This window comes from Ambystoma mexicanum, chromosome 8 (genome assembly GCF_040938575.1).
Source record: "Ambystoma mexicanum isolate Mex_15411 chromosome 8, UKY_AmexF1_1, whole genome shotgun sequence".
In the NCBI taxonomy this organism is placed as follows: Eukaryota; Metazoa; Chordata; class Amphibia; order Caudata; family Ambystomatidae; genus Ambystoma; species Ambystoma mexicanum.
The window spans coordinates 1,664,453,062-1,664,480,662 of record NC_090929.1 but is presented as its reverse complement, the minus strand read 5'-3'; the positions used below and the strand labels follow the sequence as shown (position 1 = coordinate 1,664,480,662).

At 45.7% G+C, this 27,601-nt stretch overlaps 1 protein-coding gene across 4 annotated transcripts in view; it reads right to left on the bottom strand.

The window, feature by feature from the left end:
- INPP5F (inositol polyphosphate-5-phosphatase F) overlaps positions 1 to 27,601 on the bottom strand; it is a 2,244,937-nt gene that overhangs the window by 1,401,167 nt on the left and 816,169 nt on the right. For all 4 annotated transcript variants that reach the window (XR_011268751.1, XM_069611942.1, XM_069611943.1 and 1 more), the window contains exon 6: positions 14,591 to 14,758. Coding sequence is in view for 3 of the 4 variants with exons in the window: in XM_069611942.1 (XP_069468043.1) it covers positions 14,591 to 14,758 (168 nt within the window). In the remaining variant the exon portion in view is untranslated. The remainder of the gene's footprint in view (positions 1 to 14,590; positions 14,759 to 27,601) is intronic.

Sequence of the window (27,601 nt, the reverse complement as noted above, 5' to 3'; positions counted from 1 at the left end):
TGGAGTACTGGAAAGGGCTAATCTGTACCCCATTTCTGTCTGTACCTCCCTGAGCATTGTTTCGCTCTTTTAACATTTAGACTTGGCTGGTGGCAGTGGTATCTACCCTAACTTTTCTACCGCGATTATACTAGATAAACGTGGTAATACTTTTGGCTATTTTTGAAGCCTTAAGCATACACCCGCTTGACCAAATCGTCTTTCTTTTGGCTCCGGTTGGGTTTATTCGCCATTTCTTTTTGTTAAAGTCCTTCTTGTGTTTAAACTTTGCGCGGCAAACTAGGTTCGCCTTCTTTGTTCACCGTCTTTTGGCAGGCTTCTGCAGAGAAGCCCTCCTCTTGGCACCTGGGTGTCTAGGTAGACTGAATGTGGGGAAGGGGTGTAGTCACCCCTGCACAGGGTATCCTAGGAAACCCAAGTCGCACTTTGCCATGATTGGCTGAGGTGGTTGTCCCGGCTGGACAACCCCCCTGCTGCGTGATTGACAGCCAAGCTGTGTGAATGGGGGTTTTGCGCATAAAAGGCAGGTCTCTTGGGCTAGAAGTCAGTCGCCTCGGGAACTACAAGGAACCGAAGAGAAGCGGAGAGAACAACGGCTGCTGCAACTACCCCGTCCCGGTGAAGCCCTGCTGCAGTCATGAGCTATCTAGCATTCAACGACTAAGAGGAGATCCAGTCCGGAGTCTTCTTCCCTTGAGCCTGGTGGGGATAACCAGCTCATCTTCAGCCAGAGATCTCCGCCGTGGTTGAAATCGCTGCACACTGCTGTAGTGGTCCAAATAGCCACCTGCCGAGCCTCTCCTGTTTTTAAGAAGCGCACCTTTTATCCGTTGTCGCTGCTGCCGGCTTCATCCCTGTGTGGTGCAGACCCCCTTCAGACGTCCTCCTTCACAACGAAGCTCCAGGAATCGTGGGCCTGCGGGAAACCAACAGGAACAACTGCCAGGGCACCAGCTGCATCATTGGACAAAGGAACTGTGCTCTACTCGAGGAAACTGGGTGAATCCCTTGTTCATCCTCAAGGCTCGCCCTCGTCTTCCCTCCTCCTTATAACTTTTGCTTCCGAACATTGACAATATCAAAGTACTTTTGGGCTACGCTGAATCGTGAACTGTCTAACGGTGTGATCTTCGGCAACAGGTCTCCGGTGTCACTTAACACTGGCTCCGACCCTTTGACGTTTGAACTCCTGTTTCTGGGTGTTTCTCGATACTGTCTGTCTAACCTAAATATTGCCTGTGATTTTTGCCTCCAACTCCCTCTGGATATCTCAGGTGCTTAGTGTGTTTTTGCCCCGGTAGCATTTCATGTCACCGATACGCGTTTATTGAGTAGACCGAACTGTCAAAAAGTGATCGCAACCGTATCCGCGGTATCGTGGTTTGGTCATAACACTGGTTCATTAAAACACAGGGTACTTAACTTGAGACATACTGTACAAAGTGAATTGGTTAGTTGTAGTATATTTAACGTGTGGTTTTGTTTAAAGTTTAATAGAGGTGTTTTGTTTATAACTGATGGTTTAAAAATAAATGTACTTATATTTTTTACCTGAAACCTTGAGTCAGTGTTTGCTTGAGCCACAGTAATTGTGGTCCCTTTGTGTAATCTCTGCTACTGCTCAAACTCTTGAGATAAGCCTGGCTGCTCTGCTACTGCTACCTCTAACTTAGTAGTACAGGCTTGTACCAAAGGTAAAACTTGTATTGTCACCTGTGGTCTTAATTGTGTGTAGTGGTGCCTAAGGGGACTGCACAGGATTCTGCCTCACACTGAGGAAGACCAAGGGATGGGGAATGCCGCTTGTACCTCTTCCAAACCCAAAGAGGATTCAGTTAGAGCCATGCCCACCAATTTAGCAGGACTCACTTCAAAGCCGGAAACTCTAGCAAACTGGGGCAATCATTTCACATGGGGCGGAATGGACTTAGGGGCATCATTCAAAAAGCACAACAGATCGTCCACATATAAAGACACTTTATGGCACTGACCTGCGAATTCAAAGCCCAAGATATCTGTGTTCAATCTAATCTGCTGTGCTAAAGGCTCCAGCGCCAGGGCAAAAACTAGGGGGGACAGCCTTGTCTGGTGCCTCTATTTAGACATACCAGCGAAGTCCAATTTGCATTCACTTTGACTCTTGTCGAGGGGAACTGATAGCTTGAAAGAATCAATTTTGAGAAGCTAGGTCCAAAGCCAAATCACTCCAGTACCAACTGCAAATAGCTCCAGGACATACTATCAAAAGCCCGATGGGCGTCGAAAGATAATAGGGACAATCTGCCCGGTAGCTTGGGGGCCAGAGCAATCAAGTTCATTACCCGGCGATTGTTATCATATGTCGAGCGGTTGCGTATAAAACCAGTTTGGTCTTTCTCTATCAATGCCGGGAGAACCTCTACCAGACGTCCGGCTATTATTTTACTCAACAGTTTTGCATCTGTGTTCAACAGAGCAATAGGTCAATTTCATGCACAGTCCACAGGACTCTTTCCAGGTTTCAGAATCAGTGTCGTAATGGACTCTGCCATAGAATCCGAAACCGAGCCAGCAACCCAAATGGCATTACAAAGCTTTGTTAGATAAGGGGATGAGCACGGATTTTAAAGTCCTATACAATTTATTTGTGAGCCCGTCTGGCCCCGGGGCCTTACCCAGAGGGAGGGATCGAATTGCATTTTCTGTTTCCTGCACTGTGATCGGCTTCTCTAAGAGCTCCCAAACCTATCGGGACAACTGTGGCAAGTGAGCATCTTGTACAAATTTACTGGCCATATGTAAGTCTGTGTGATGGGGGTGGGGCCGAATGATCTCTGAAAAACTCAACTATGTGGAGCTTATCCGTCTCTGAGGTAACTTGTCTCCCCTCTGTATCGTGCAAGGCTTCGATCCAGTTACGGCTAGCCTGTTTTTTCAGCTTGGCTGCCAAAAACCGATTAGCTTTATTTCCTTTACAATAGTAGTATTGCTTAGTACGCATCATGACATACGCTGCTCGGCTGATGTGATGAGCCTCGGGAGCCCTCTGAGCCACCCTCACATCCCGCCTTAACCTTTGAGAAGGCCTATGACTATGTAATTCCTCCCTCTTCCGGAGTTTCAGCTCAAGCTGGGATTGTATTTGTTTCCTGGCTTTCCCACTCTCTATCGAGTAAGTTATGATATGGCCCTGAATCACAGCTTTCGCGGCATCCCATACTGTGGTATAAGCCAACTCTCCCATGTCATTCTCACTGAAGTAATGAGATATAGCATCTGAGATACAGAAGCAGAACTGGGGGTCCTCCAGGAGGAATTCATTCAGTCTCCAAGTGCGCGTGGGATTTGGAGCATCATTAAAAGAGGCCATCGTTAACAGTACCGGGGCATGATCTAATAAGGCTTTAGGAAGTATATCAATGCCAACTGTTTGGGAGATGAGCTTGTCAGAGACGAGGAACATATCCAGCCTGGAAAACCCCTTCTGTACCGCAGAATAATAGGTATATTCTTGTTCTTCTTGATGGAAAAATCTCCAGACCTCTATATGGGAATGTTCCCGGAGAAGCGTTGTGAGCGCAAGGAAGTTCTTTTTGACGATGCTAGTTGGGGGAGAGACTTGTCCATTAAAGGGTTAATCACAGCATTAAAGTCACTCCCTACCATGAGTTCCCCTCAATGTGTTCAAACAGAAGCTTAGAGAGGGACACAAAGAACAAATCCTGTTGGGAATTGGGTGCGTATAGCGTGACCAAAGTCACCTTCCGCCCATGTAGCATAGCCACTACTAAAATATATCTGCCCCCTGCATCCCTGAGAGTCTTGTGAACCACCAACGGGGTCCCCTTGCGTATCAAAATGGCCACCCCGCATCTCTTCGACCACGAAGAAGCACAAAATCTTGTGGGGTATAATTTGTTATTAAGCCTAAATTCATCAGATGGTAGAAGATGAGTTTCCTGAAGAAATAGGAGTGAAGAGTCAAGGGTGGCCATTCAATGCATTAAGGCCCTATGTTTAAAGGGGGAGTTTAGGCCTTGCACTTTCAGGGAGAGGCAATGAAAATTCGGGTTAGTCATTCCAACAGTAATTCATTCTCCAAACAGATACCTCCAACCAAACCCTCCTCAAAATAGGGCAGTATCGAAATTCATATCTCATCCCCCTCATCTATGCGCTCAGTTTATTTCCTTGCTCATTGTCCCCAGAAAAACAGGCTATTCGTGGAGGCCACTTCATTTCCACCATCGCCCCCATCATTAGCATTTCACAACTGTATACTCCAAAAGGGAATATGGAAACCAGGGACATACCAACCAAGAGTGTATCTTGCCATAGGGTTTGTAAGATAGACTCCTTAGGGTAACACAGAGAAGAGTAAAAAGACAATGCGAATAAGAGAAATAATAAACAATGAATAGGAGGTATAAAAATCGCTTGCAAAGCTTGTAGAACAACAAACTTGAACAGCCACCCTTTCAGGGTAACAATAGCGGGTCTATTCCATGGATTGGGCACCCAAATTAAGTACACTTCATATTTGCCCCTTCAGCTCCCAGACTGCATTATACACAACAAAGAGGGGAGTGCGTAAGAGCCGAGCCCCATCTATTAAATGAAGGGACTATCTATGATCTATAGATTCAAAAACCAACCATTCATTACCGTAAAACCAGAGGCATTGGTCAATTATCAGCAAAAACTTGAAACAGAACATGAAATAAACAATTCTTATATCAGCTTGATATTGCAGGTAGCTTGACCCATCGTCCTGAGGATCCGGCCAAGGTACACCGGCCACTTTATAGTCCGAATCTATCCTGTCAAACAGAACCTTGCCGCGGGAGGAGAAACAAACCTCCGACAAACTAAGAATCTGCCGGCTTCTACTTTGCAGGACTCTTCCCTGCTTCAAGTGAACTCGTAGGAACTCTGAAGACCGATGACTTCCACCAGGTCAGGGGGGCCAGCACTTCCCATCTCCATAGCCTCCAATTCTTTGGACACTTTAGTTGGAGCCCAGCCTCTGGGCTTTCGTTTCTTGTCCTTTGGCGTGGGATTCAGGGCCGACCTCCCCAAGACATCAGTACTCATGTCACCGGACTCACCAGCAGCGTCCCGCAGCAACTCGTTTGCTTCACCTTCAGATTCAATACCGTAGGAGCAGTCATGATACTCAAACAATAGTTTACATGGTGACCCCCACCAATAGCGGACCTTTCTTGCCTGCAGCCAAGTGGTGACTTGCCAAAGTATATGGTGAAAGGTCTTTGAATAATGATATGGAGGAGCCACGGAATTCCAGCGGTTCTGTTGTTCTAGCTGCTGCCATTATTTCTTCTTTTTGTTGGAAAAAATTAACTCTGGATAGGACGTCCGGGAGGAGGTTACGCTTCTGCTGGACGGAGGAATAGACCCTGTGGGTCCCATCTAGGATCAACTCATCAGAATCTCCCAGACTCAGCAGAGATTTAAAGAGGGCACGCACATATTCAGAGAGATCCTGAACCTGTCTTGGCACTCCTCGTATCCTGATGTAATTCCTCCTTGAACGATTTTCCAAATCTGCTTGCTTAGCGGACAGCTCCTCAAGCCGATCCTCCACATTCCGGACTCTCTTGGTGAGTTCATCGTTCTCGTGCTCATGTTCACATAGAAGATTCTCCAATTCATTGACCCTGGTCTTGAGGCCTGTTAAGTTAGAATTTACTTCAGCGATGGAACGTGCCAAGGAGTCTTTGGAGGACTGAATCTCCAGCTTTATTGCCTGCGTGATGTCCTGCTTAAGAGTTTTTAGCATTCCTTCAAAGTCTTGCCTGGATAAGGCGGGATCAAAAGTTGACTCAGACCCCTGCGAGGCATGGACTTCCGCTCTAACAGACTGCATCTTCTGAGGTGCAGGTGTAGCTGAGGTCAGGTAAGCTGTGATCTCGCTCCCTTTATGTTTGTGTCCCGACCTGGGCATTGCCGAAGGGAGACTATGCGCAGCAATGGAGCCCACCGAGAAGCTATGCCCGCAAGCAGAGGCGCCAAGGAATGTCGGTACGCCTACAGATTAGGGACTACGAAATCTGAGGGCGGCAACCAACACCGCCTGCCTTAGGGCATTCTCAAGCAGGGATTATGTATGGCCCTCCAGCACAGTCTCCCCAAAGGTTTCTTAGCAGGGGGCTCACCTCACCAGCCAGTCACCAGATCACCGTCTCCAGAGCCAAACCCTCAGCCTCTCAGGCCCGGGCAGCAGGCTCCAAGCATCCATCCCGCTCCGCAGCCAGATAGAGCGCTCACCGCCCCCAGCGCTCAGTTCCCCACCGGCACCGAGAGACCATGAGCGCCCCGCCCCAGGCAGCGAGCCAGGCTCCACTTCCACATGCCCATCCACCCGCGGAGCAGTCCAAAAAGGGCAGGGCGTTCCCAGAGGAGAAGGCGGGAGGGGCCTGTGCCACAAGGACCAAGCCCGCAAGCCATGGCGCACGGGATCACCCGATGCAGCTCCCTACCACCTCCTCTACTCCTCCCCCAGCCAGCCTGAACACCGTCCGCGCTACGCACTCTTCCTCCGTGTCTGCCTCAAGAGCGTTGCCGCCTCACCAGCTGATCCGCTGTATTCCAGCAGTCTGTATCGCCCTCCGGAGCTCCTCCGCTTTTGACCGCCACAACGATTTGGCAGCTCCAGGCTCCACGCCACCTTTACTGTCCCCAGGCATTGCGGGAAGACGGTTCCAACGGTTCCGCCCGCCATCTTGCGCGCCTGCCGTCTCTCACTAGCAGGGCTCCAAATAACGCAGGAATCCACTTCCAAGTGTTCAGATTGGTTCCAGCAGAGCCCCTCTGACTTCAGGGCTTCTCCCCTTGCCTTTCATATGCAGATACTGGATATCAGGGCATTTATAAGTCTGTATTCAGGCGCCCTTCCCGGAGCCTACAGCAGGCACGTCCACATGGCGCCCTGCCTGGCCACGCCCCCGTACTTGGTGCATTTTACTCAACCAGACACCTCAATCCCAGCCCGGACATGTTCTTTGAATGGAGAGATATCTGGAGATCAAATTAATGAGAAATCCATATTACTCCTGATGGAACCAAACTCCTATGGGTGTGTGGGATCTTCATCCTCTATTCTACTATCCACCTCATGTTGCTCCCCTCCCATTTTCTTTCCCCCCTTCTCCAATTCTCCCCTCTCCTCATGCCCGCAACCTTGGTGTCATTAGCGATTCTACTTTTTCCTTTTCTATCCATAATTCTTACATTGCTAATTCCTGTTGCCGTTCCCTCGACAACATTCAGAAAACTCATCCCACCTTAAATGCTAACAAATTTCTCATTTCCACCTTGGGCTTCCCTCATCTGCTCATCTTCTGGATTCCCTGTCCCTTGATTGGACCCCCTTTGCTCAATCTTTATTCCCTCCATCAGGGCCCTTTTTCTTCTCTCGCCTCGATCATCTATACAATCCATCTCCTGGTTGTCCTTTGAATTCAGTCTACTTTTTCATTTTTTTAGGTACTGTCTACAAATCCACACATGGCCTGGCCCCTCCTACCTTTCCTCCCTAGTCTCTTTCTATGTCCCCTCTCACTCACTGCGGTCCCAATCACTTTCTTCTGACCATTCCTAAACCACTTGTGCTCAATTTCGTTCACGTTCCTTTTCTTTACTCTCTCCCAAACACTGGAACTCCCCTTCCTCTTCCTCTTTCTATCTGCTCATCTCCTATTTGATCTATTTTCCACTCTACTCTTAAAGCCCATCTACTTTCCTTACAAATATTGTTTTTTGTACTGTCTTCCATTATTTTGTGCCATTTTCATTTTGTATACTGCTTTGACAAAAGCGGCTTATAAATAAACAAATACAAAATATAAATAGGTAAACCGTCCCTTTAAAATGGTGCATTCATAAACGGAGGTACCTGGGTATTTGGCGGGCAGCAGACCTCTTGAAACTATCACCTTAACTATCCAGAGCTGTGTGACCATGTTAGGGATGATTTGCAGATGTGGACTTCTTTGGGGTGCTCATGGATGGGCTATTTGACAGCCTTAATAAGATATGCGCTCACAAGATTATTTTTTTCCACAATGTTACCAGTGAAGATATCTATTCTTTTCTTGACAGAGATAAGAAAGTCTCTTCTGTGGGTTCCTTGGAATGACCACATGGCCAAATAGCATAGGTTATTTTGTGGCCACAGTCACAAGGGGGAGGGTATAGTCCTAGATACAGAAGCATACTCTCTAGACCATGCAGCTCTGTGGAGGGCTGTTCCAGATCACTTGAAGAAATGGCAAACCAAGCAATGGGTGGACATAAAAAAATGGGAGCTGCGCCCAGTCACAGTGGGTGAGTGGTTACGAGTTCCTAGGAGGCCATAATGAAAGCTATTAAGTCCCATCTACTTTTCAGTACGTTAAGAGGAATTGTAGAAACCCATGTAATAGGTCCTCACAAACGTGCCATCACAATTGAGCCATCTACGAGCCCCTTTAATTCTTGAAGATATATAGGTTGCAGCAAGAAGGAGGGCTCAGCTCTTCAGATCCAAACGTTAGATTTAGGTCTCCAAATAGTCTCCATCCCAGTATTTACATAGTCACTCCCAAAAGGGGTTCTCGCACAGGAATACTGGAAATCCAAGATTTCCAGAGAGATGACTGAAAAAGCGTTGGACCAACATGTGGGCAAACAGCGTTGTCATATTGGCAATGTATGCAGCTATTATTGCGGGAAGATCGTTTGGTACAACCTAGGGCAAATGAGATGGGAAGCAGACCTGAGGCTTCTTACATTTGGACGCTCTCTAGTCAGGGTTATGTGAAAAAGCCTTTAAAACACAGGGATCAAAATAAGGATTTGAATAGCAGGAGCTGAAAGTATCTCCTGGGTATGCAAATTCTAGTAAGCAGGAGCTACCTCTGGGGCACCAGGTGCCGTTATACAGCAAGACACAAATTTAACTCCCATATGAGATTCAAACTATAGCTTTCTGTCTATCATATATCACCTATTATGCTTTAAATGTCTTCTAGATGTGTGTTACTTCTAAATTATATTCATTCCCAAACATCTAGAGTTAATTTCACATAGGTATGTTCCTATGTCATCGGTTAGCCAAAGGAGTGAAATGTAGCTGCTGGTGTCAAGCCAACCAGGCTCCCCTAGGTTATAACCAGGAGCTAAACAGCTCCCAGCAATTATGGCCCCTGAAATATCAGTCGAACCAATTGGAATGTCATGTCGTAAAAGTACTTCATAGATGGTAGACTCCAGCAACTCTTGCCAAAAGGTTTCTCAGTGACCTCTGTTGGAGAAATCGTGGTGAAAAAGCCACTTTCAGGCACGTTTGATGTGCAAGTAAAGAAGCCCAACATTACTGTCCTGTCTTGGATAAAAGAGATAGATGTGACGAACATGAGTTGGCCTGCTCTGGAAACTCTTCACCTGGAGGGGATGGGGAATGGTCATTACCACACACGGACCACCACATGCTACTAGCAGCATGAGCAAGTTTAGCAGGGGTGTGTATAACAGCTAGTCCCATTTTTGGAAAAAGAATGATTGACTGAAATATGGGAGCTGCTCTTAATGGAAAAAAATTACCTTTGGGATCCATGAATAACCCCCTGGATATGGCGATGGAATGGATCATAATAAAGGGATCATATTCAGTTGAGCTGAAGCACTGCCGGTTTTAATGTTAACTGATTGGGGTAAACCGCACACATCTATGGGAGCAGTTAATGTAGAAATTACATCTTTGAAGTTTGGAGATTATGATGAAGATTGATTAGGAGTATGTAATGCTCTTGGTCCTGTAGCAGGGGCTGTGTGTGAGGGCGGGGTGTTATATGGGGTTCTGTTAAAGCGCTTGGTATTACATGCTTGATGGGGATAATGGAAAGAGTTATTAATATTGGGCAAAAGATTCCCTTACATTGGAGTGCACCTGGGGCCTCAATACCTTCAACTCCATCTTCCTAAATATCTTCCTTCTCGAGCTCTTCGCTCATCCGCCTCCAACTCCCTCAGGGTGAGTCGCTTCTCCAAGCAACGAGTTGGTGGTAGATCCCTTTCCTCAGCTGGGGCCTCCCTCTGGAACCGCCTCCCTGCCTCTCTGAAACTTGAGGAGAACCATCTCCGGAAGCACCTCAAAACCTTCCTCTTTGCATCTGCTTTCTCTCCTCCTCTCCCCTGCTGAATTTCTGGCTAAACTGTACTGGTTACCGGGCCGCCCTCTGATCTCGGGCCCACGTCCCCTCCCCCGCCAGTTACACACCTGCACTGCCTCCCTAGCAACCCCCGCACTTGGGGACTGTTTCTGTATCCCTACAGTCCCCCACCAGCACTTGACACCTCCTGATGTCTTCACTTACTCCTGCACTTGCCACCAGCTGGCCCTACTTCTTATTGTTATTTATTCTATTACCTCATGTACTGCACTGTCCCCTTCCCACCTCCCACTCCACACTTTTCCTCTTCCCCCTCCCCTGTGCGATCCGAATGATACTCGGTCTAGTAGGTTTGCTGTCTCAGTCTTCCCTCTGTCCCCCCTCCCTTGTCGCATCGCGCCTTGAAACACTTGTGTATAGGCACGTTATAAATGCCATATCATATCACCTATAAAGAGTGGACCCACATGAGATTATGTGTAATTGTATAAAGTAATTTTCTATTAAGCCTTGTACATAGTGACTGCTCTAGCTGGGAATGGTGAACTGAAAAACAGCCATTCAAAAGAATCCCTGAGTTTCAATGAGTGTTTTGAAGGACGTTTTTCTGGGCTACGGATGTTCCAGAATTATGTGGACTAAAATAGGGATTGACCATTGGACTCAGGACCATGAGCACAGATTCTTCATCTGATTTGGTGACATTGTGGATTATGTAAAGGTCTTTACACACTGTGGGGGCCGAGGTGTATGCCAAAGCAGCCTTGAAAATCCACTACACACCTACGCTCACTGGCTGATGGAAGTCAGCCAGAGCATGAAAATGGATTGCAGTCTAAGAACCATTCGGGTGAGTCGTGAGTAATGAGTCCCTTATCTAGGATGCAGGAATCAATATTGTGATGGACTTGCACTGTTGCTGTTGATTAATTTCTTAAATTCCTTTGTGGCGTGGGGGGTGGTTCACTTCACTCAAATTGTAACCAGGAAAGTTGAGTAAACATTGAAAGTGCTTCACTGTGCGGTTTTGGGTAAAAAAAAAAAACAATGGTCCCAAAAACTGCAGACACAAGGCATTCAGATCTGACTCTGGAAATACCTTGCTGCAGGAAGCACAGCGTCTAAACCCAGCATCATAGGACATGCACGTAACAGAAGGAAATAATCAATTTAAGCAGGAGAAAGCACACACATGCACAATTACTCAGCCAATGCCCCTGGGCCCATTGTGGAAAGAAAAGAACTGATGATTGGGACCAGGATTATTCATCCGGCAGGATCCAGCAAAGGGTGTGGTCACGCACACTCACAGGCAACTCTCCTTCCTCTTGTAACTTGAATGCTGCTCCACATCATGCTCTGGTCCAGCCCCTTTCGCAGGGACATCATCCACAAACATGGAGGAAAGGGGATGGACGTAGAAGCATAAAGAAAGAAGGGAGGCGGTCCAATTTCCTGTATGTAATCTACAAGATCTGCAAATGAGTGCAAGCTTATGGCTAAAATATAGTACGTTAGACGAACATCAAAAATCTCTAAAGAATACAAAAGGCCAATATCTCTCCAGTGGTGGTTCCAGTGTGACATTTTGGCACTTTGCAAGTTAGGTTGAGTAACTTGAGTCAACTTTATGTATGCATACATACATTCACACACACACTGTGGTAGGTCAGACTCAGGACTCGAACAAGACATGGTTCAACACTCTTTATTTTTCTTTTAAAGTCCAAAATACTCTTTCCCCAAGTCTCCCACTCCAAGGCCTATTCTATAAAAGAAGAAAGTCAAAAGGGTGCTTCTCAGGAAGTCTAAACAAATACAATATATTCTCCTGTTTATAATCCTACACTAATCTAACCACTTTCTCTTTCACCAAAGAAAACAACAAAATCACAAGGAGGAACTTTATGGAACTATTAACTGGAGGGGATGGCTGCTGGCTTTTGACTCCTAAACCTGTCTACCTTTCAGTAAAAGCTTTTGTCCATGGTTCCAGTTTGATAGTTCTTGAGGTGTTGCAATGATGTCCGGCTGTTCCAGTCCAGGTCTCTTTCTCCAACAATCTTCTCCCACTCTGGGATTCTTTATCTCGCTCTGCTGTCAGGGATCCCTTCAGTCTTTCTTCCTCCCCGCTCTGGGTTTGTCACAATCGTGCCCCACTCTGGGGCGCTTATCCTTCTCACTTCCCATACTGATGCTTACTCACTTTCTGCATACTCTGTGGGGCTCTTCCCCTTACCACTCCCCTGCTCTGGGGTATCCTTAGTCTTTCCCCCCTCTGGGTCCCTTCTTGGCTTCTATGCTACTCTGGGGTTCTCACTTCTTCCCCACTCTGGTATCTTCTCACTCTCTTGCATGTACAAAGGTCTTCCCCCTTCTGCCTCCCATCCTCAGGGTTTTTCTCAGTCTTTCCCCACTCTGGGACTCTTTTGCCAGCCTCCCTTTCCCCTTTGTTCCACTGCATACCCGACTGACTCGAGCGGTTCTTCTCAGGAAAGAGATTGAGCCTGGTCGGCTCTCCTGTCATTGAGAAGCTGTTTATGCAACTTTAACTGGGCTCCATGTCTGCCTTCCAGGACTTTCCCCTGATCCTTAAAGCTTCTGGGTCTGTGCAGAGTCGCTTTTGCAACATTTCAGCTGGGCTCCGAATCAAGGATCTTCCTCCTTGCTCGTGCACATTGTGGTCTTGCCCGCTAACATTGGAGCTCTTCCTCTTTCGCAAGCCATACCTTCTTTGGGAACTTTGATGCAGTTAAACTCTGCTGTCCCTGCTGAGAGTCTTTTGTGATTGGTTTTCCAGGGACCTCCTCGAGGAGGCTGGTCTACTCGGCCCTCATTAGTTTTCGCAAGAGATTGGGCACACAGAAGATCAGACACCAAGTCAGAAATTAGTAAAGTGTGAATAGGCTTTTTGTAAAGCCTAGCTCCCCCATACCCTAAAAAGGTCTTTGTAACTGGGAGCGGAGGGGGGAGAAGGGGCAGTTAACAGTGACTTACACACCCTATCGAAATATGTATCCCCCTAAGAGGGAGTCACTTCCAGAGGGATCATGCTTACCCACTTTCCCCCTAGGGGATGTTAAGCGAAGTGGGCTCACCTCCCTGGTCCCAAAGGGGGGAGGCTGCCCCTTGGGGAGAGGGGACGATCTCCCTGGAATCTGTATGCAGGAGTGTGAAGAGGGAGTGGGGTGTGGGGGGGACTTCAATATAATGAAAATCGTGGTTGGAAATGTCACAATCATAGTGACTTGACCAAACTTCCCACTTTGAAAAATTACAGTGTAACCCCAAAGAACTGGTCAATCAACAGAATCAAAGTTCAAATATGAGCAGGCTTATTATTTCAAAACCCTTTAAAGGAATTGCTGATAAACTATTATCGTTAATAGTTTTCAAAATGTCCCTGCTTGACAAACCATTGTGAGGAGCACAGACACTGAGCCAGGGATGGCACAGAGAAAAGGTGCAGAGCTTGAGGGGCGAGGTGGAAGAGGTCTTAATGACAGAAAATATGGCACAAGGTAAAGGAGCATGGGGGACAAGTGACAGAATGAGCAATTATCAGCCAGAACGGGGTGGACAAAAGGGAAGGCAACTAATAGGAAGAAGGGAATATGCTGCTCAAGTGTTCAGTGGTAGGTTATGGAAGCCAAGAAAAAAAGAAAAATATAAATGTGATAAAATTTGAAAAATGAGAAAGTACTTGAAAACAGAGGAACTAGAGGTGAAGGCAAAGGGACAATACAATGAATCAACATACAAATAAAAAACAGACATGCATTTTTTGATGCAGCCTGTGCTTCATATGAGTGGGGTCAGTGTGCCCCCATTAAAACCTAAGCACACAGTAAAACTCCTCAGATACATAGAATTATAGAAGGAGAGACATCAACTACAGGGATATATAGTCCACCAAGGGTTTTGTGGGACCTCGAATAGACCTAAGAGCACAGCTTGAGTAATCTCTGATCTTAGTTGAAATTCAGAGGTGGAATATATATCTGTATTTAAAAGCTACCCATCCAAACTTTGCATCCCCCCTGCATCCCTTTTCAACACTTTTGCTCTTACCATGGAACAGTACTGCAAGAGCTGTAGAAGGGAACTACTCATCTGCAGCAACATATAAAGGAGAGAAAGATACCTGCCAGAGAATACACTGTATTCGCTTGCCATGAGGTCACAGATGTTGATTATGCACTCCATTAACTTCTGCCCATGACATCACAGTAGGATGATAAGGCATTCAGAAAGGGAAACAGTTGCTAGTTCAATTTCAGCGGTGACCGAGATAGTCTGCACATGTTAGTAAACGGCAGCAAATCCTGTACTGTATGGGTCGCATAAAGCTCAACTTCCGAGACTTCATTCAATTACAATCAGTTAATATTTTGTACCTCTGCAACACTCTAGTAAGATGTTTTTTTGTCATTACTTACCCTTTTCCACAATGGTATGTTCTTGTTGTCACCAGCACTTTGCCGCTGTACAGAGTTGGTTAAATCATAGGTAAAGCTATAATAGAAAGACTCTGAGTCCATGAACATCTTGAAAAGTTCTTCTAGAAGCCTTCGTTCCAGCTTTTCCTTCTCTTTGCTTTCCTTTACCTGCAAAAATACAAGATTAATCAGTATTATTAGCTAAACATGACTCGCTTAACCACATTTTGGAAACGCACAGGTAGCCACAGATAGCAGGTCTGGAGTGCCAAGGGTTATCCTTAGGAATTCACTCAAATTCCTGCATAAATAAGTATTGGAAAAGAAAATGTTCAGGCTTTTGATGTTTTACTAATTCTTTAATGATCTTGACAGTTTGCAATGCCTTGCGCGTTTGGATCTGAACTGGGGGTCAACTTCCAGTGATGGTTATTGGGTGGTGCTGTGGCAGGTGTGACTTGGCTCGAAAGGCTGATTATACTTTAACATATCATATTAAAGGATTTTCCAAGCCTTTTTAAACCCGCCATATCTGTGCTGTTTGCTACACATGCCCCAATGCTCCAACCACAAAGATAACGGATATATTGCATTGATGATCCATAATAAGCGTGAAATACCTGTCTTGGATGCATTGCCTTGTAAGACATACAATTTTCTGGAGAGAAAGGCTTACCATTTGAGCTAATGTGCATAGCAACACATGTGCTCATGTGGCTCTGAACTGGAGGTAAACTTCCAGTGATCTCTACTGGGTAGCAATGTGGCATATCTGACTTGGCTAAAATAGTTTTTTCTACTTTCACAATATACAAAGCACACAGAGACCAGCTTAACACCAACATAAAAGAAAGACTGGTGGAATCCAGGGGTCTCCTACGGCAGTAATAAAAAACGAGATGCCTAAGGAGAGGTCAACGAGACACTGGGTGAATCTGAATCAGAAATACTTCTCAACATATGGAAAAACACGGCTCTGGCACTGTTACCTCAAATAATCAATCACTTTTCCTTACCTATCTAACAAAAGACTCGACAAAAAGGAAAAAAAGATCAAATGTTAACTATCACAAGTCCCACAAAAGTATTCCTCGCCTCCACCTCTAGCTGTTGCGCATTCGACCACCGTGTTTTGGTCCAGGCCAGTATAAAGGGAAGAAGGCGACTGGCTCAAAATTAGGGGCCAACCACACCCCACCCTCTCACCATCAAAGGACATCACTCTCTATTTATGTTTTTCTCTTATCATTCCACTTTCCTCTCCATTAATTAACAGAGAAGTAATCTGCTGTCCTTGGTTTGTGAAAGATGAATATCGCAAAAGCAATAGCCACTAGTCAGCCATAAAAGAGGGGCATTATTGTGAACTATCTGGATTACTTTTTCAAGCATAAAAAAATCCCAGAATGTGTGCAACCATTTCTACTTATAGGAGAGGGTGAGGCACCTCCATACATGTGTGAAAGGCAACCTTCTGGCCCCCAGTATTGAACTGCTCCTTCCTGGGGGAGCTTTGCAATTCTAGAGCCCTGGGAGGGAAACCAAACATAACCGGGGACATCCACCTCCCCAATAGCTTCAATACAGCTAAAGAATATTTCCAATACACCAGCATCTACCAACATACTCACCACATATGGGAAGAAATCACCCAGGGTCCCACAGCTCCTGGGGCAGAGGCAACTGGCCATGTTACACATCTTAGCCAGTCTGAATGGGTCTAAGCGCTCTCTGCACAGAATCCCAAATAAAATACTTTGCTTGAGTGGGTAGATGATCCTTTCTCATGGCACCCCCCACCAATAGAATAATGAGTCACTTTGCATGATCAACCTTCAACCAAGCAACGTGTCCATATTTTACAATTTCCATCAGCACCTCCCTCATGGAGCTCTTTGGAATTGTCAAGTGCTGAAGGTGGAGTGACTTTTTCGTATACACCACCATACTACAACAGATGCCATTTATCCTCTCTGAGGAGCCTGGAATGAGGTGCAGACACAGAGGACTCATTGTTTTGGTTATAAACTTTTATTAAATGAAAAGACGATTGGAAAATGCTCACTATCCCTAATCTAGGAGGTGTTTTCCTACCTCAACCAAAACGAATGGGTCGGTCCTTTGTCAAAATGTCCGAAAGGAAAAATACGTCCTGTGTCTGAAATCCTATTCTGGCCCTCGCACTCTAAAACAAACTAAGGTGCAAAGGATTTTGTGTCTCGCTCTCAAAGTGTGCAAATGTTCAAATCCAACACAAAGGTATAAATCCAACCAAAAGGTTCCAAATGGACAATGTTCATGGTTCCAGAGGATGGCTCTCTTCCCCAGGTTTCTTTTATCAATAGCAAAAAGTTCAAAAAGAGAATAATCAAGTTCCCTGAGGCCCACAAGGATAACTCTCCTTCTGGTACTGTAATCCACTCCCTGGGAAATGGCTCCCTTCCCTAGGTTTCTTTATACATAAATTCCTGCGGGTATAAGACCGCCTTGGAATTCTCCTTTTGCTTTATCAAAAATTGGGTGCTGGTCTCAGACTCGCAGGTCACCTGGTATTCTCTTCTACCAGGTGCTTTTACAGATTTTGAACAGTTCAGAATCTCAAGAGCATGGTTTTTCCTTAAGATTTCCTTTCTACAGCAGGTTATCACACATACTGAACTTTGCCTGGTACACTATCCTGCCAGGTCTTGGATATAGTTTCTGTCACTTCTTTTCATATAGCTAACTGTGCCTCGTGTACTCTCCTGCATTGACCAATATGCACTTCCTTTGAAATACTTGACTTTGCCTGGTATACTTTCCTGCCAGGACTTGCACGCAGTTATTTTCGATAAGGTGGATCAGTACTTTTCATCCATTCACTGAGCTTATTTTACTAATATTTGGTAGACTTTTCATCATGGTTCAGTCTCTTTCTCGGATTTCCCTCTTTGGTCTTCCTGAAGTTCGTATTGAAGGTCCCAGACCCGAGTCCCACTGTCTAGGGCCTTCATTACACTGCCCATCAGTGTTTCTGCGTCTCTATGGGCAAACCGCCTTTCTGTGTATATCTTCTCAGCGTTCTGGACTCCAAGTCGGGTGCTTCTTCTGCTCTCGCAGCTCTTTCTGCTGCTGTCGGCATCTCCGGTAGGTGTCTGTACTCTGGACAACGTCACAGCCTCTGCAGCCTTTAGAAAACACGACTTGCTTTTTCGCGCCCTCCTCTGGTTTCTGCAAGCTTCTACAAAGCAAGTTGCTCACCGGGCTGCTTTCGCGCACCTCGTAGCTGTCTGGACTCATGCACCGCCGCCGGTACCTTGCTCTGCCATGAGCTGGAGAATTCCATGCTTTTCTTCCCAGCATGGTTTTAAACCATGCTGGGCCAATTGTATTTTCCCAGCGACTAAACCGCTGCCCATGGTTCTCGTGGGAAGGAATCATCATTACTCCTCGCCACTTTCCCCGTCTCAGTTGTTGTACTGTTTCTTGTGCGATGTTGAGGAAGTTGACATTTAACTTCACTAGGGTTAATCATCACTGCTTCCCGCCACTGCCTCAGATTAGCTGTTAATGAACTATACATGGGGGGGGGATATTGTGGAATACTTGAAGTTGATTTGGCTAGTGGCTCTGGGAGAGTGCTACAATAAGCCATAAGGCATGAGGAAGGAAGAGAACAGCCCTAACAGGGAATGGGGGTATGTGGCTGGTTCTGATGATGCAGTGTCATCCACCTGAGGGTTGCATCCTCCCCATCCCCCATGTGGGCCTCCCTCATATAGCCACCCCCAGGGTCATGATCAGGTTGCGGCTGTCATCCCCGGCCACATGAGCAGAGGCTACCTCAGAAAAAGGAGTGATGACATCATCAGATTCATCACGCCTCTCATTCGGTCTAGTGTGCACAGGCCAGAGGCTTCATTGTCAAGCCAAAGAGAAAAGGTGATGGCAGGAAGTGTTAGGGAGAATTCTCTGTAAAGGCTAATTTCCCAAACCTAGTGAGTCCCCCAGCAGCTTTGCTGGATTTTTGGGGTTTATTTTTTTTCTCCTGCTAAGAGTGAGACTCTTTTACTCCCACTCTTAGACATGATTTGAAGTGTTCCTTTGTCTTTCCATGTGTTTTATGGGCTATGGGGTCTTTTACTCCATAGGGTCTCAAGTGTTTTTTTATGTGGGTTACACAGCACCCTCCGTGCCGTAACCCAGGGGTGTCGTAGCGACCCCCCAACATAGACTCCATACCCTGGGACGGACTACTGTCTCCCAGGGCATGTAAAGTCACCATTGGCTTTACTAGTCCCAAATTATGAACAGAAACCAGTACAAACCATCATATTTTGGACGTACTGGTCGGGGCAATTCGATTGCCCCGGGGTCTGTTGTTCGAGGGGGCACGTCTCCGTCCCCCCTGATCGAGTTTTGGCTGGTGGCAGTGGATACTACTTTTTATATTCGACCGCAAATATATCTCTATGGGATTTTCCCATTGTTCGAGGCTACCAACTTTAATAATTTAATTTGTATAGCCACGAACATACCGCTGGTTTATTTATTTAATATTAATTCACCGGTTGGTATTTCTTGCCAGAACGATTCTAAAATGGCATTTGTGTTCTCTTCTGTAACTCCAACCCAAGTCGAGCCCTTTGTTCCACTTTTTGGTGGGCTTCTCCACAGAAGCCACTCTGTCTGGGTACCACAGGGGGTGTGGGAGGGGGGTTTAGGCATCCTGGACTGAGTTGCCTTGGCAACTCAAGTCGCACTCTTGTGTGATTGGCCCAAGTGATGAGCCGGCCGGCTCACCACTTAGCATGTTTGATTGGCAGCTAGGCTGAATGAATGGGGGTTTGCTGCATAAAAGCAGGGCTTTGGGGACTGGAACTTCAGAAGTCGCCACAGGACCTAAGAATCCGAGGAGGGAGAAGCTGAGCCGACCTGCAACGACGACACCACCGGTGGAGCCCTGCTGAACCGTCTCACCACTTTTCCCGACGACAGAGGAGATCTCCAGTCCGAAGAGTCTTCTTCCTTTGACTGGTGGGGATAACCAGTTTTGTCTTCTTTTCACCTTTCTGGAGCATCTCAGGGCCGCCTTGCCCGTGCCAAGCACTCCGGCAACCGGAACACCACGGCTTACCACTACCGCGAAGAGAAGAGTAGTACCTTTTAACCGAAGAACTCCGCGGCTGGTTTCTTCCCTGACAGTGCAACGACCTTCATCTTTCCTTCACGGCGATACCTCCTCTTCCTCTGGACGAAACACTGACTTGCACCCGCTGCCAGGAACAACTGCCCCCGCTGGAGCTTCCTTCACACTTAAGGTACTGTGTCCCGCCTGGCTTCCCTTGCGACAGATCGTTCGGTGTGACAGTAAAGCCTCGACTTTCTAACCTGGGCTGGCATGGGACAACCTAGCTAACTTTTCCTGACTTTAATTTCACTCTTTGTGTGCGAACTATCTACAAGACTTTTTGGGCATAACCCCACTGTATGAACCTGGACCCCTTCTGCTTGCTCTCTCCAAGAGTGGGCCTTGCGATTGACCTCCTTGCTCTCCAGTGGAACTCTGCCTATCCTACCTTACTGTGGTTCTTTAAAAAGTATTGAAGTTTGTGTGCTTCCATAACTTTGCCTTTTCCCTCCCTTTTTAATAACTTATTAGAGAGCCATTTTATGTTAAGCCCTCACCTCCGTCTGAAAGTAAGTGGTGTTTCTCATTAAGACTTGTCTAATAAGTAATTAGGGTTGTATATTTATAATAGTGACTGTGTGCTGAATTTACTTTTCTCTTTATGCTAGTGTAGTTTACAAGTGTGTCTTTAAATAAATAATTATATACTTTACACCAAAGCTCTGGTCAGTGTTTGCTTGTGCTACTGTATCTCTGTACCTATTGCGTATACTCTATATACTGCCTAACTCTTCTTGAGGGAAGTCTGACTGCTCAGCCACAGCTACCAAGTGAATCCGTGTGGTACAGACTGCTACCAAGTGGGTTTACTGCCAAACACCTGTAGTCTTAAGTCTTTTGCAGTGGTCCCTAAGGGAACTGCACAGGTTTCTGCCTAACAGGAAGTCCTACTTTGTATAGAGGTGTAGTGAGCGCATTGAAGAGGCCTCTTTGTTGATTAGGATACTTGCCTGGAGAGCGTCATATGAAGCACTCACCCACTTTCTAAAATTCAATCTCAAGCCAACGCTGCCTGAAAGAACTGCCACAACATGTATTGCAAGGTTTTATCTGTATCCGGGAGATCAAAGCCCCATCTAGCCCATCCACATCAGCCATTTGGAGAAGATCAAGATTCTTCCCGACATTATACGCCTCATTTTGTACCTTCACAAATCCCACCTTAATCCTGTGGAGAAGAGGCGGCACACTGTCAACAAGTCTCTTATCAAGTACCTTTGTCTCTTACACATCAATACCCCTACTAAATGCTGATCTGAAACTCTTGGCACAGTCCAGGCAGTGATTATCTTCTTTGGGTAGAACCGTAATCAAGGCTTCCAGCATACCCCTTATCTTTATTATTATAATTATTATGAGGTTATTTATTGAGCGCAGACCAAGCTTTGGGAAGAAACAGGCTTTACAAGTCATAGGGGGAAGAACACAGCGAGGGAAGCAAATTGCAAGGGATTAACAAGTGGATGGGGAGCCAATAGGGTAAGCCAGGCAATTTGGCAGCAACAGATCTACAAGCAACCAGGGGAGGAAACGGGGGGAGCAGACAACCCCGTGTCATGTTAAGTGGTGTGATGAATCCGTGGATGTCGTCACTTCTCCCCTAGAGGAGTGTGAGGGGTCAGAAAGGCGAGACGGCCACAAAAGTAACATTTTCTCAATGTTTGCCATTTATTAAATGAAAAGAGGGTGAGATAAATGGCTATCTTTCCATATCCTAATGAGGATGTCCCGACTTAGCAAACTACAAACTAAACTAAAGAAAAATGACAGTGTCCAAGGGTCTCTGACCCTCACACTAATACATACAACAAAATAACATAACAAATATTTGTCTGTCTTCAATTCAATACAATAGAATAACAGTTTAAAGTTATAGGTTCTTGAAAGTACTCCTTGTGACTAGGAGTAGGGTTAGATTCCCTTATCCTGGATCAGAAATACCTTTGGATAGGTTTTGATTCAACAAAGTTAGTTTCAGTGTGAATAGGGGGAGACTCTTGGCTTGGGCAATGCGTGTCTTCAATTGTTATACACTTTAAACTTCTTAAAATTAAAGTTATGCCGTGTAAGAATAAAGAATAGAATTCAGTCTTTCTTTGAAATTTAGAATTAGGCACACCCACTAATTCTTGATATTAATTCAGGGTTTAAAGATTGGTATTTAATTGTATTCCCATGAGAAAGTAAAGGACAGAATTCAGGCCTCCTTTAGAAATCACAATTGGGCAAACGTGAGCATTCTTTGATGACGTTTTCACAAGTTAAAGATTCAAACTCTTGTATTGTTAACATTAGGTATTCGGTAATGGTCCCAGCAGCATTCCCTCTCCTTAATTAGGGACATGCAACCACTCCTTCAAGCAATAACAGTCAGAATAGCAGAGCAATGAATTTTAGTCACATTAGCTTCTCACGCGAGTAAGGAGATTTACCTTTATACACGAGTGCTACATTTCCATTGTTCAATGTATTTTAGAAGCAACAAACAACTTCTACTCGCTTAAAATCTTACGCAAGTTAACAGGGAGCTGGATACTGTTACCGGCAAGGCTTGCGCAGTGTGTTACAACGCTGTGCTTCACTCACCGGCTTAACTCGCTCTGCGGGCTGCACCGCTTTGCTGACTTCTGCCACAACTTCTACTGCTACTGGCTCGCTGGGGACACACACCCTTCGCCTGAAAAGGTGTCTCCGGTCCAGCCACACTGTTTGCGAGCTCCTTTCATTCGTGTGACCCACAGCTTGATAATTACTTCTGCCTCCGTCTCCTGAATGTCTACAGCTCGACAACCATGGCAATTAGGCTCACATGTGAAAAGAACTTTCTCCTGCACATCCTCCACTGCGCAGCTTCTGCACTTCAGGTTTTTGGGAAACAGGACACTCTTAAAACAAGCAGGTGACATTGGCTGTCTCCACTTTCTGGCTTCCCTCTGGTTCTTCCACTTCTGCTTGGTTTGGCAGCCATGTGCCTTCTTCCTTCCACTATTACCGCTACTGTGCGTATTGCAGACATAGTTCCAGCTCCTTCCACTTCTAATGACCTGCACCTGAGAGGGCCTTTCATGCCTCAAGGTTCCATCAGGTGTGGGCTGTTAGGCTTGATTGCCTGCCTACTACAACTGCATGCGCCTTCAGCCCTCTTCCTTGTCCCTGTACGTCTAGGATTATAGGTAGTCCCCTTGAATAAAGTTAGCTTAGTTTATCCACAATTGAGCTTTTGTTAAGGGCAGATACATTCCCCTTAAATTCAATAAAAGGTAGACTTTTAGGATTAGGTGTTACAGAGTAGTACATTAGATTTAAGGCATGTTCTATAGATCCTTGTATATTACACCTTAGGGAGTAAGTAGGATAATTTTGTTTTAATGTTCATTTTAAACACTTTATTTAACAAGTAAGCGGACATGGTACAGAATGCCACCTGATGGGCAACTTGCGAAAACAATACAGTACATGAGTTTGCTATTTGTTATTCTCTTCCATCGTGGTGGTACAGTTCAGTCCGTTTTTAACACAGAAATATTACAACATAGTATGAATTTACTTCATCTTCCCATTCCCCACTGTTTGCCCGTGCAAGGAAGTCTCGAAAGGGCTCTACAACTCGGTCCTACCATTGTGGTGTAACCCTCCTGCATTTCAGTGGCGCTTGTCAATACATTAAGCCACTCTGCCCCTGTGAGAGCTATTGTTGATTTCCAGTACTTTAATATACATGTTCTAGCAATCAAACAACTGAAATAAAAGAATTTACGTATAATTACTGAAACCTTGCCAATATCACCTAGGATGTACTTAAGGGGAGAGTACGCAGGGGGTATTTGCACCCTGTCTTACAAAGCATCCGCCACATCCTGCCAGAACTGAACTCGCGGGCATCCACAGTATATGTTTTTTTATTTATTTAAATTTCTTTTAAAGCACCTTTTGCCCATGGGCCTCAAAGCGCTACAAACAAAAACATACCTTACAAGTAATACGGACATGTAGATAAATGCAAACAATATCAGCGCAACCACATGGACAAAAAATAACAAATTCAGAAAAAGGGCAACTCTGGGCAATTAATAGAAGTTACAGAAGGCTAATCATAAGAGCCCCTAAGAACAGGGGATATCTCAGTTTGCTTAGCACGAATACGCTGCCTCCTCTGCGAGCTTAGGACCAACACTTTGGAGAGCCAATTCCCTTTGTGGGTGGGGGAAATAACTGAGGAGTCAGCCAAAGAGTCAGGCACAGGGTTATTCCGTGCGACCTCATTGCAATATGCTGACACGCAGCTTAGCAGAAAAGGAAATTTTGAAGCTAATTTTGAACCAAAATGCTAAATGCAAACAAAAAAGACTTGCAGCAGAGACATGTGATTAGAGTCTGCAAGTGCATTGCCACACTTCACACATTCTTTCCTGGCATATGGTACAAATCTAGAGATGTGTGCTGGAGTGTAGTGTAATTGGTTCAATACCTTAAATTGCATCAAGCGGAACCGTGCATTAAGCGAGACATCGTTTGTCAATTGGCCCCGGTTGAATAGTCTTTTTTTTTTTTTTTTTAACTGAGACCCTCCCAATGTCACCAAATAGATATTTGGGAAATGTCAACACCGGAGGTACATTAGTGCACACATTAAGAATTTCAGCAGCTTCCTCCCAAAACTGGGCAACATGGGGGCAGGACCAGAACATATAATGCGTGTCTGCAACATTAGCGCCACATTTGAAACAGTTTGAGCTCACCGAAGGGGCAAATCTGGCAATCTTCTCTGGGGTGTAATGGAGACCATTAAGCAATTTGAATTGGATGAGTCGGTGCCTAGCATTTAACGAGACTTCCTTAATGAGTCGACACCAGCGTGTCCATCTAGTATCATCAAGTGGGGTGCCTAAATTTTTCTCCCAGCTCAGTATGGCATGCCCAGGCAATACCTGTATGTCTTGGCATTTTTTATATAGTGTAGAAATTAGCCCTCTGGTATATCCTGTGGTCACAATCGCTTTCAGAGGCTGGCACAAGTCAGGTTCCTTGGGGAATGATGACCACTTCGATTTGACCGCAGCTCTGATTCTGTAGTAATGTAATGTTCGGATGGGGCCTCCACCCAGTTTATCGGCGAAATCTGGGAGAGTTACATAAGTGCTCTCCGGAGAGAGGTCCCTCAGAGTCATTACACCCTCAGGATCCCAACCCCTCCTAATAGATCTATCATAGGTGGCGGGAAGCCCAGGGCACCCCCACAGGGGAATGGAGCCAGCAGATGGTTCAAGGAACTGCAATTTATTGAACATTCTCAACCAGGCATTAACAGTGGTGTGGACCGGGTCAAATGTACAGGTGTCTAGATGTTTACTGGCAAGAGCAATAGTGCGCAGGCAAGTGGGGGCGGCACTGTATCTCTCCAGACTAGTGTGGAGCGGGTGGGTGTTTGTATTATACCAGTGACTGGAAAAGTCTGCCTGGGCTACCTCATAGTACAGTTCAAAATCAGGCGTCTGTAGCCCGCCTTGTTCATATGGCTTAGACATAGCCTCCCATTTCAAGCGGGGTGCATCCGCACCCCAACAAAAGCCTATTGCCAGTGATCTAAGCCTATCAAAATACTTCCTACCAGGCCACAGGGGTATATTGACAACAAAGTAGAGAAATTTGGGGACCACAACCATTTTCAATAGGGAGAGTCTGCCATATAGCAATAGCGGAAGCCTGGACCATAGATTCAATTTGTCAGTGAGGGAAAGTATATGCTTCCAATGATTTTCGATGAATAATATTTGGTGCTGTCGTGAGACCATGATCCCCAGATACTTCATCCTATTCTGTGTCCATCTGAAACCTAGAAGATTTGCCGGTGGAACCGTGGCTCCGTTTAATGGGAACAGTTCCGACTTGTCTTCATTTATGTGGTACCCAGAGAATGTAGCACATTTTCGCACTTCGAGTACTGGGGGAAGGTTGACTGCCGGGTTTCTGACATATAACAGTGTATCGTCTGCATATAAAGAGCTGAGAGTGGGGCCAGTCATGCAGAGTCCACAATGTAAGTGTCTAAGATGCAGGATAAAGGCAAGAGGTTCTATGGATAGAGCAAAAAGCAACGGGGCTAAGGGGCAACCTTGGCGCGTGCCTCGGGCGAGCAAACATATAGGGGATATTGTGGATGCGGTCCTGACCTTTGCCCTGGGTGAGGAGTATAGAAGCTTCACACAACGGATAAAAAAAACTCACCCAGCCCCATCCGACGGAGACCAGAAAATAGAAATTGCCATGACACAGAATCAAACGCCTTTTCGGCATCCAACGAAGCAGCCACAGCCTGAGAGTTTGGATCAAGCTGTGAGATCACACCAAAGAGTCTACGCAAGTTATACGCTTTAGTACGTCCAGGGATGAACCCAGATTGGTCCGCGTGGACCAGTTCCAGCATGTGTGGGAGCAACCTAGCCGCCAATAGTTTAGCCAGGAGTTTAGTATCGGAATTAATCAAGGAAAGCGGCTGGTAGGAGCCCATATTCTCAGGTGGTCTGTTAGGCTTCAGGAGAACAGTGATCAGTGCTTCCGAGATCGAGGCGGGGAGAGTGCCAAGTTGCAATGCACCCTCCCAGGTGCTGAGTAGTTGGGAGGCAAGGACCGAGCTCAGCTCCTTGTATAATTCAATCCCGAGCCCGTCAGGGCCAGGGGCCTTCCCGGATGGAAGAGATTTAATAGACTCTGCAACAATGTTGCCTCTAATTATTTTCTTCTATGTGCCGAACTGGTTGGCTGTTGTAAGCACATTATTTTCTATGTGCGCAACTGACTAATGAGGTAAACCACTTTGTGAGCATGCATATTTAGTGAACTACCGTCGCAGAAGAGAGTTTGGAAAGGAATGTCTTCTTCCCAGCCACTGCAATTCTTTACGAATCTTAGGCCACTTTTTCGAAACACATAGGCTTAAATAAAATGTCATATGTGATTATACAGAAAACTCATCATCCAGTCCAAGACTTTAACATCTGCCAAAGTACCTTGCAAATGTAATCTATGCAGAGAAAAATGTATGTTTTATGCCACTGGAAAATCACTTGTGTCACGTGTATTCCAAAACACAAATATATCATGTCATAACTGAGGTGTCTGTCAAGAAATTCCAAAAGAATTCAATATTTGCCGATGGATTAATGGCAATTAAAAGCAATGTGTCAAAAAACATGCTGATCGGAGTTCAAGTGCCACTTTAAGTAATTCAAGGCCCAGGAGAGCATGCTTCTAATAATGTGTAGGGATGATAATTGCATCAAAATAACTGCACCTCAGAATATTACAATCAAAAATTCCTGTGCCTCTGCTTACTATCCACATTATGTTGTCTTGTGAGTAGTGATAACACCATCCTTACAACTAAGAGACATATGCACCATTCTTTTTTACTCCATAAACAAATGTGCCTAACAAAAACGAGGAACAATGAACATATTGTAGTTGCCTAGCACCTGGCAGGATGAGCCGTGTAAGTGGAGTGGAGGTTGGAATGTGGTGAGTGGTCTAGAACCTTCCAGGGATGATGGTTGGTGGGGAAATAGATAGAGAGCCAGAGGGAGTAGAAGCTTGTTACCTGCTCTCCTTACTCACTTTCCTCCCTGTAACTGGAACAATAAAGCAAGCTCACATTTTGTACATACGTGGCTCTGGAGTGGTTCCTGCTTACTATTTGATAATCCCTGCCACCCAAGGTACTACACATATCATTGCTTCAACCCACAAAGCTCCACTGATATTTTATTGAATTAGTGACCAGAAGGAACTCTAATAATATTAAAGCCCGATCTCAAGAGGAATTTTAAGAGGAAAGAAGATCTTTT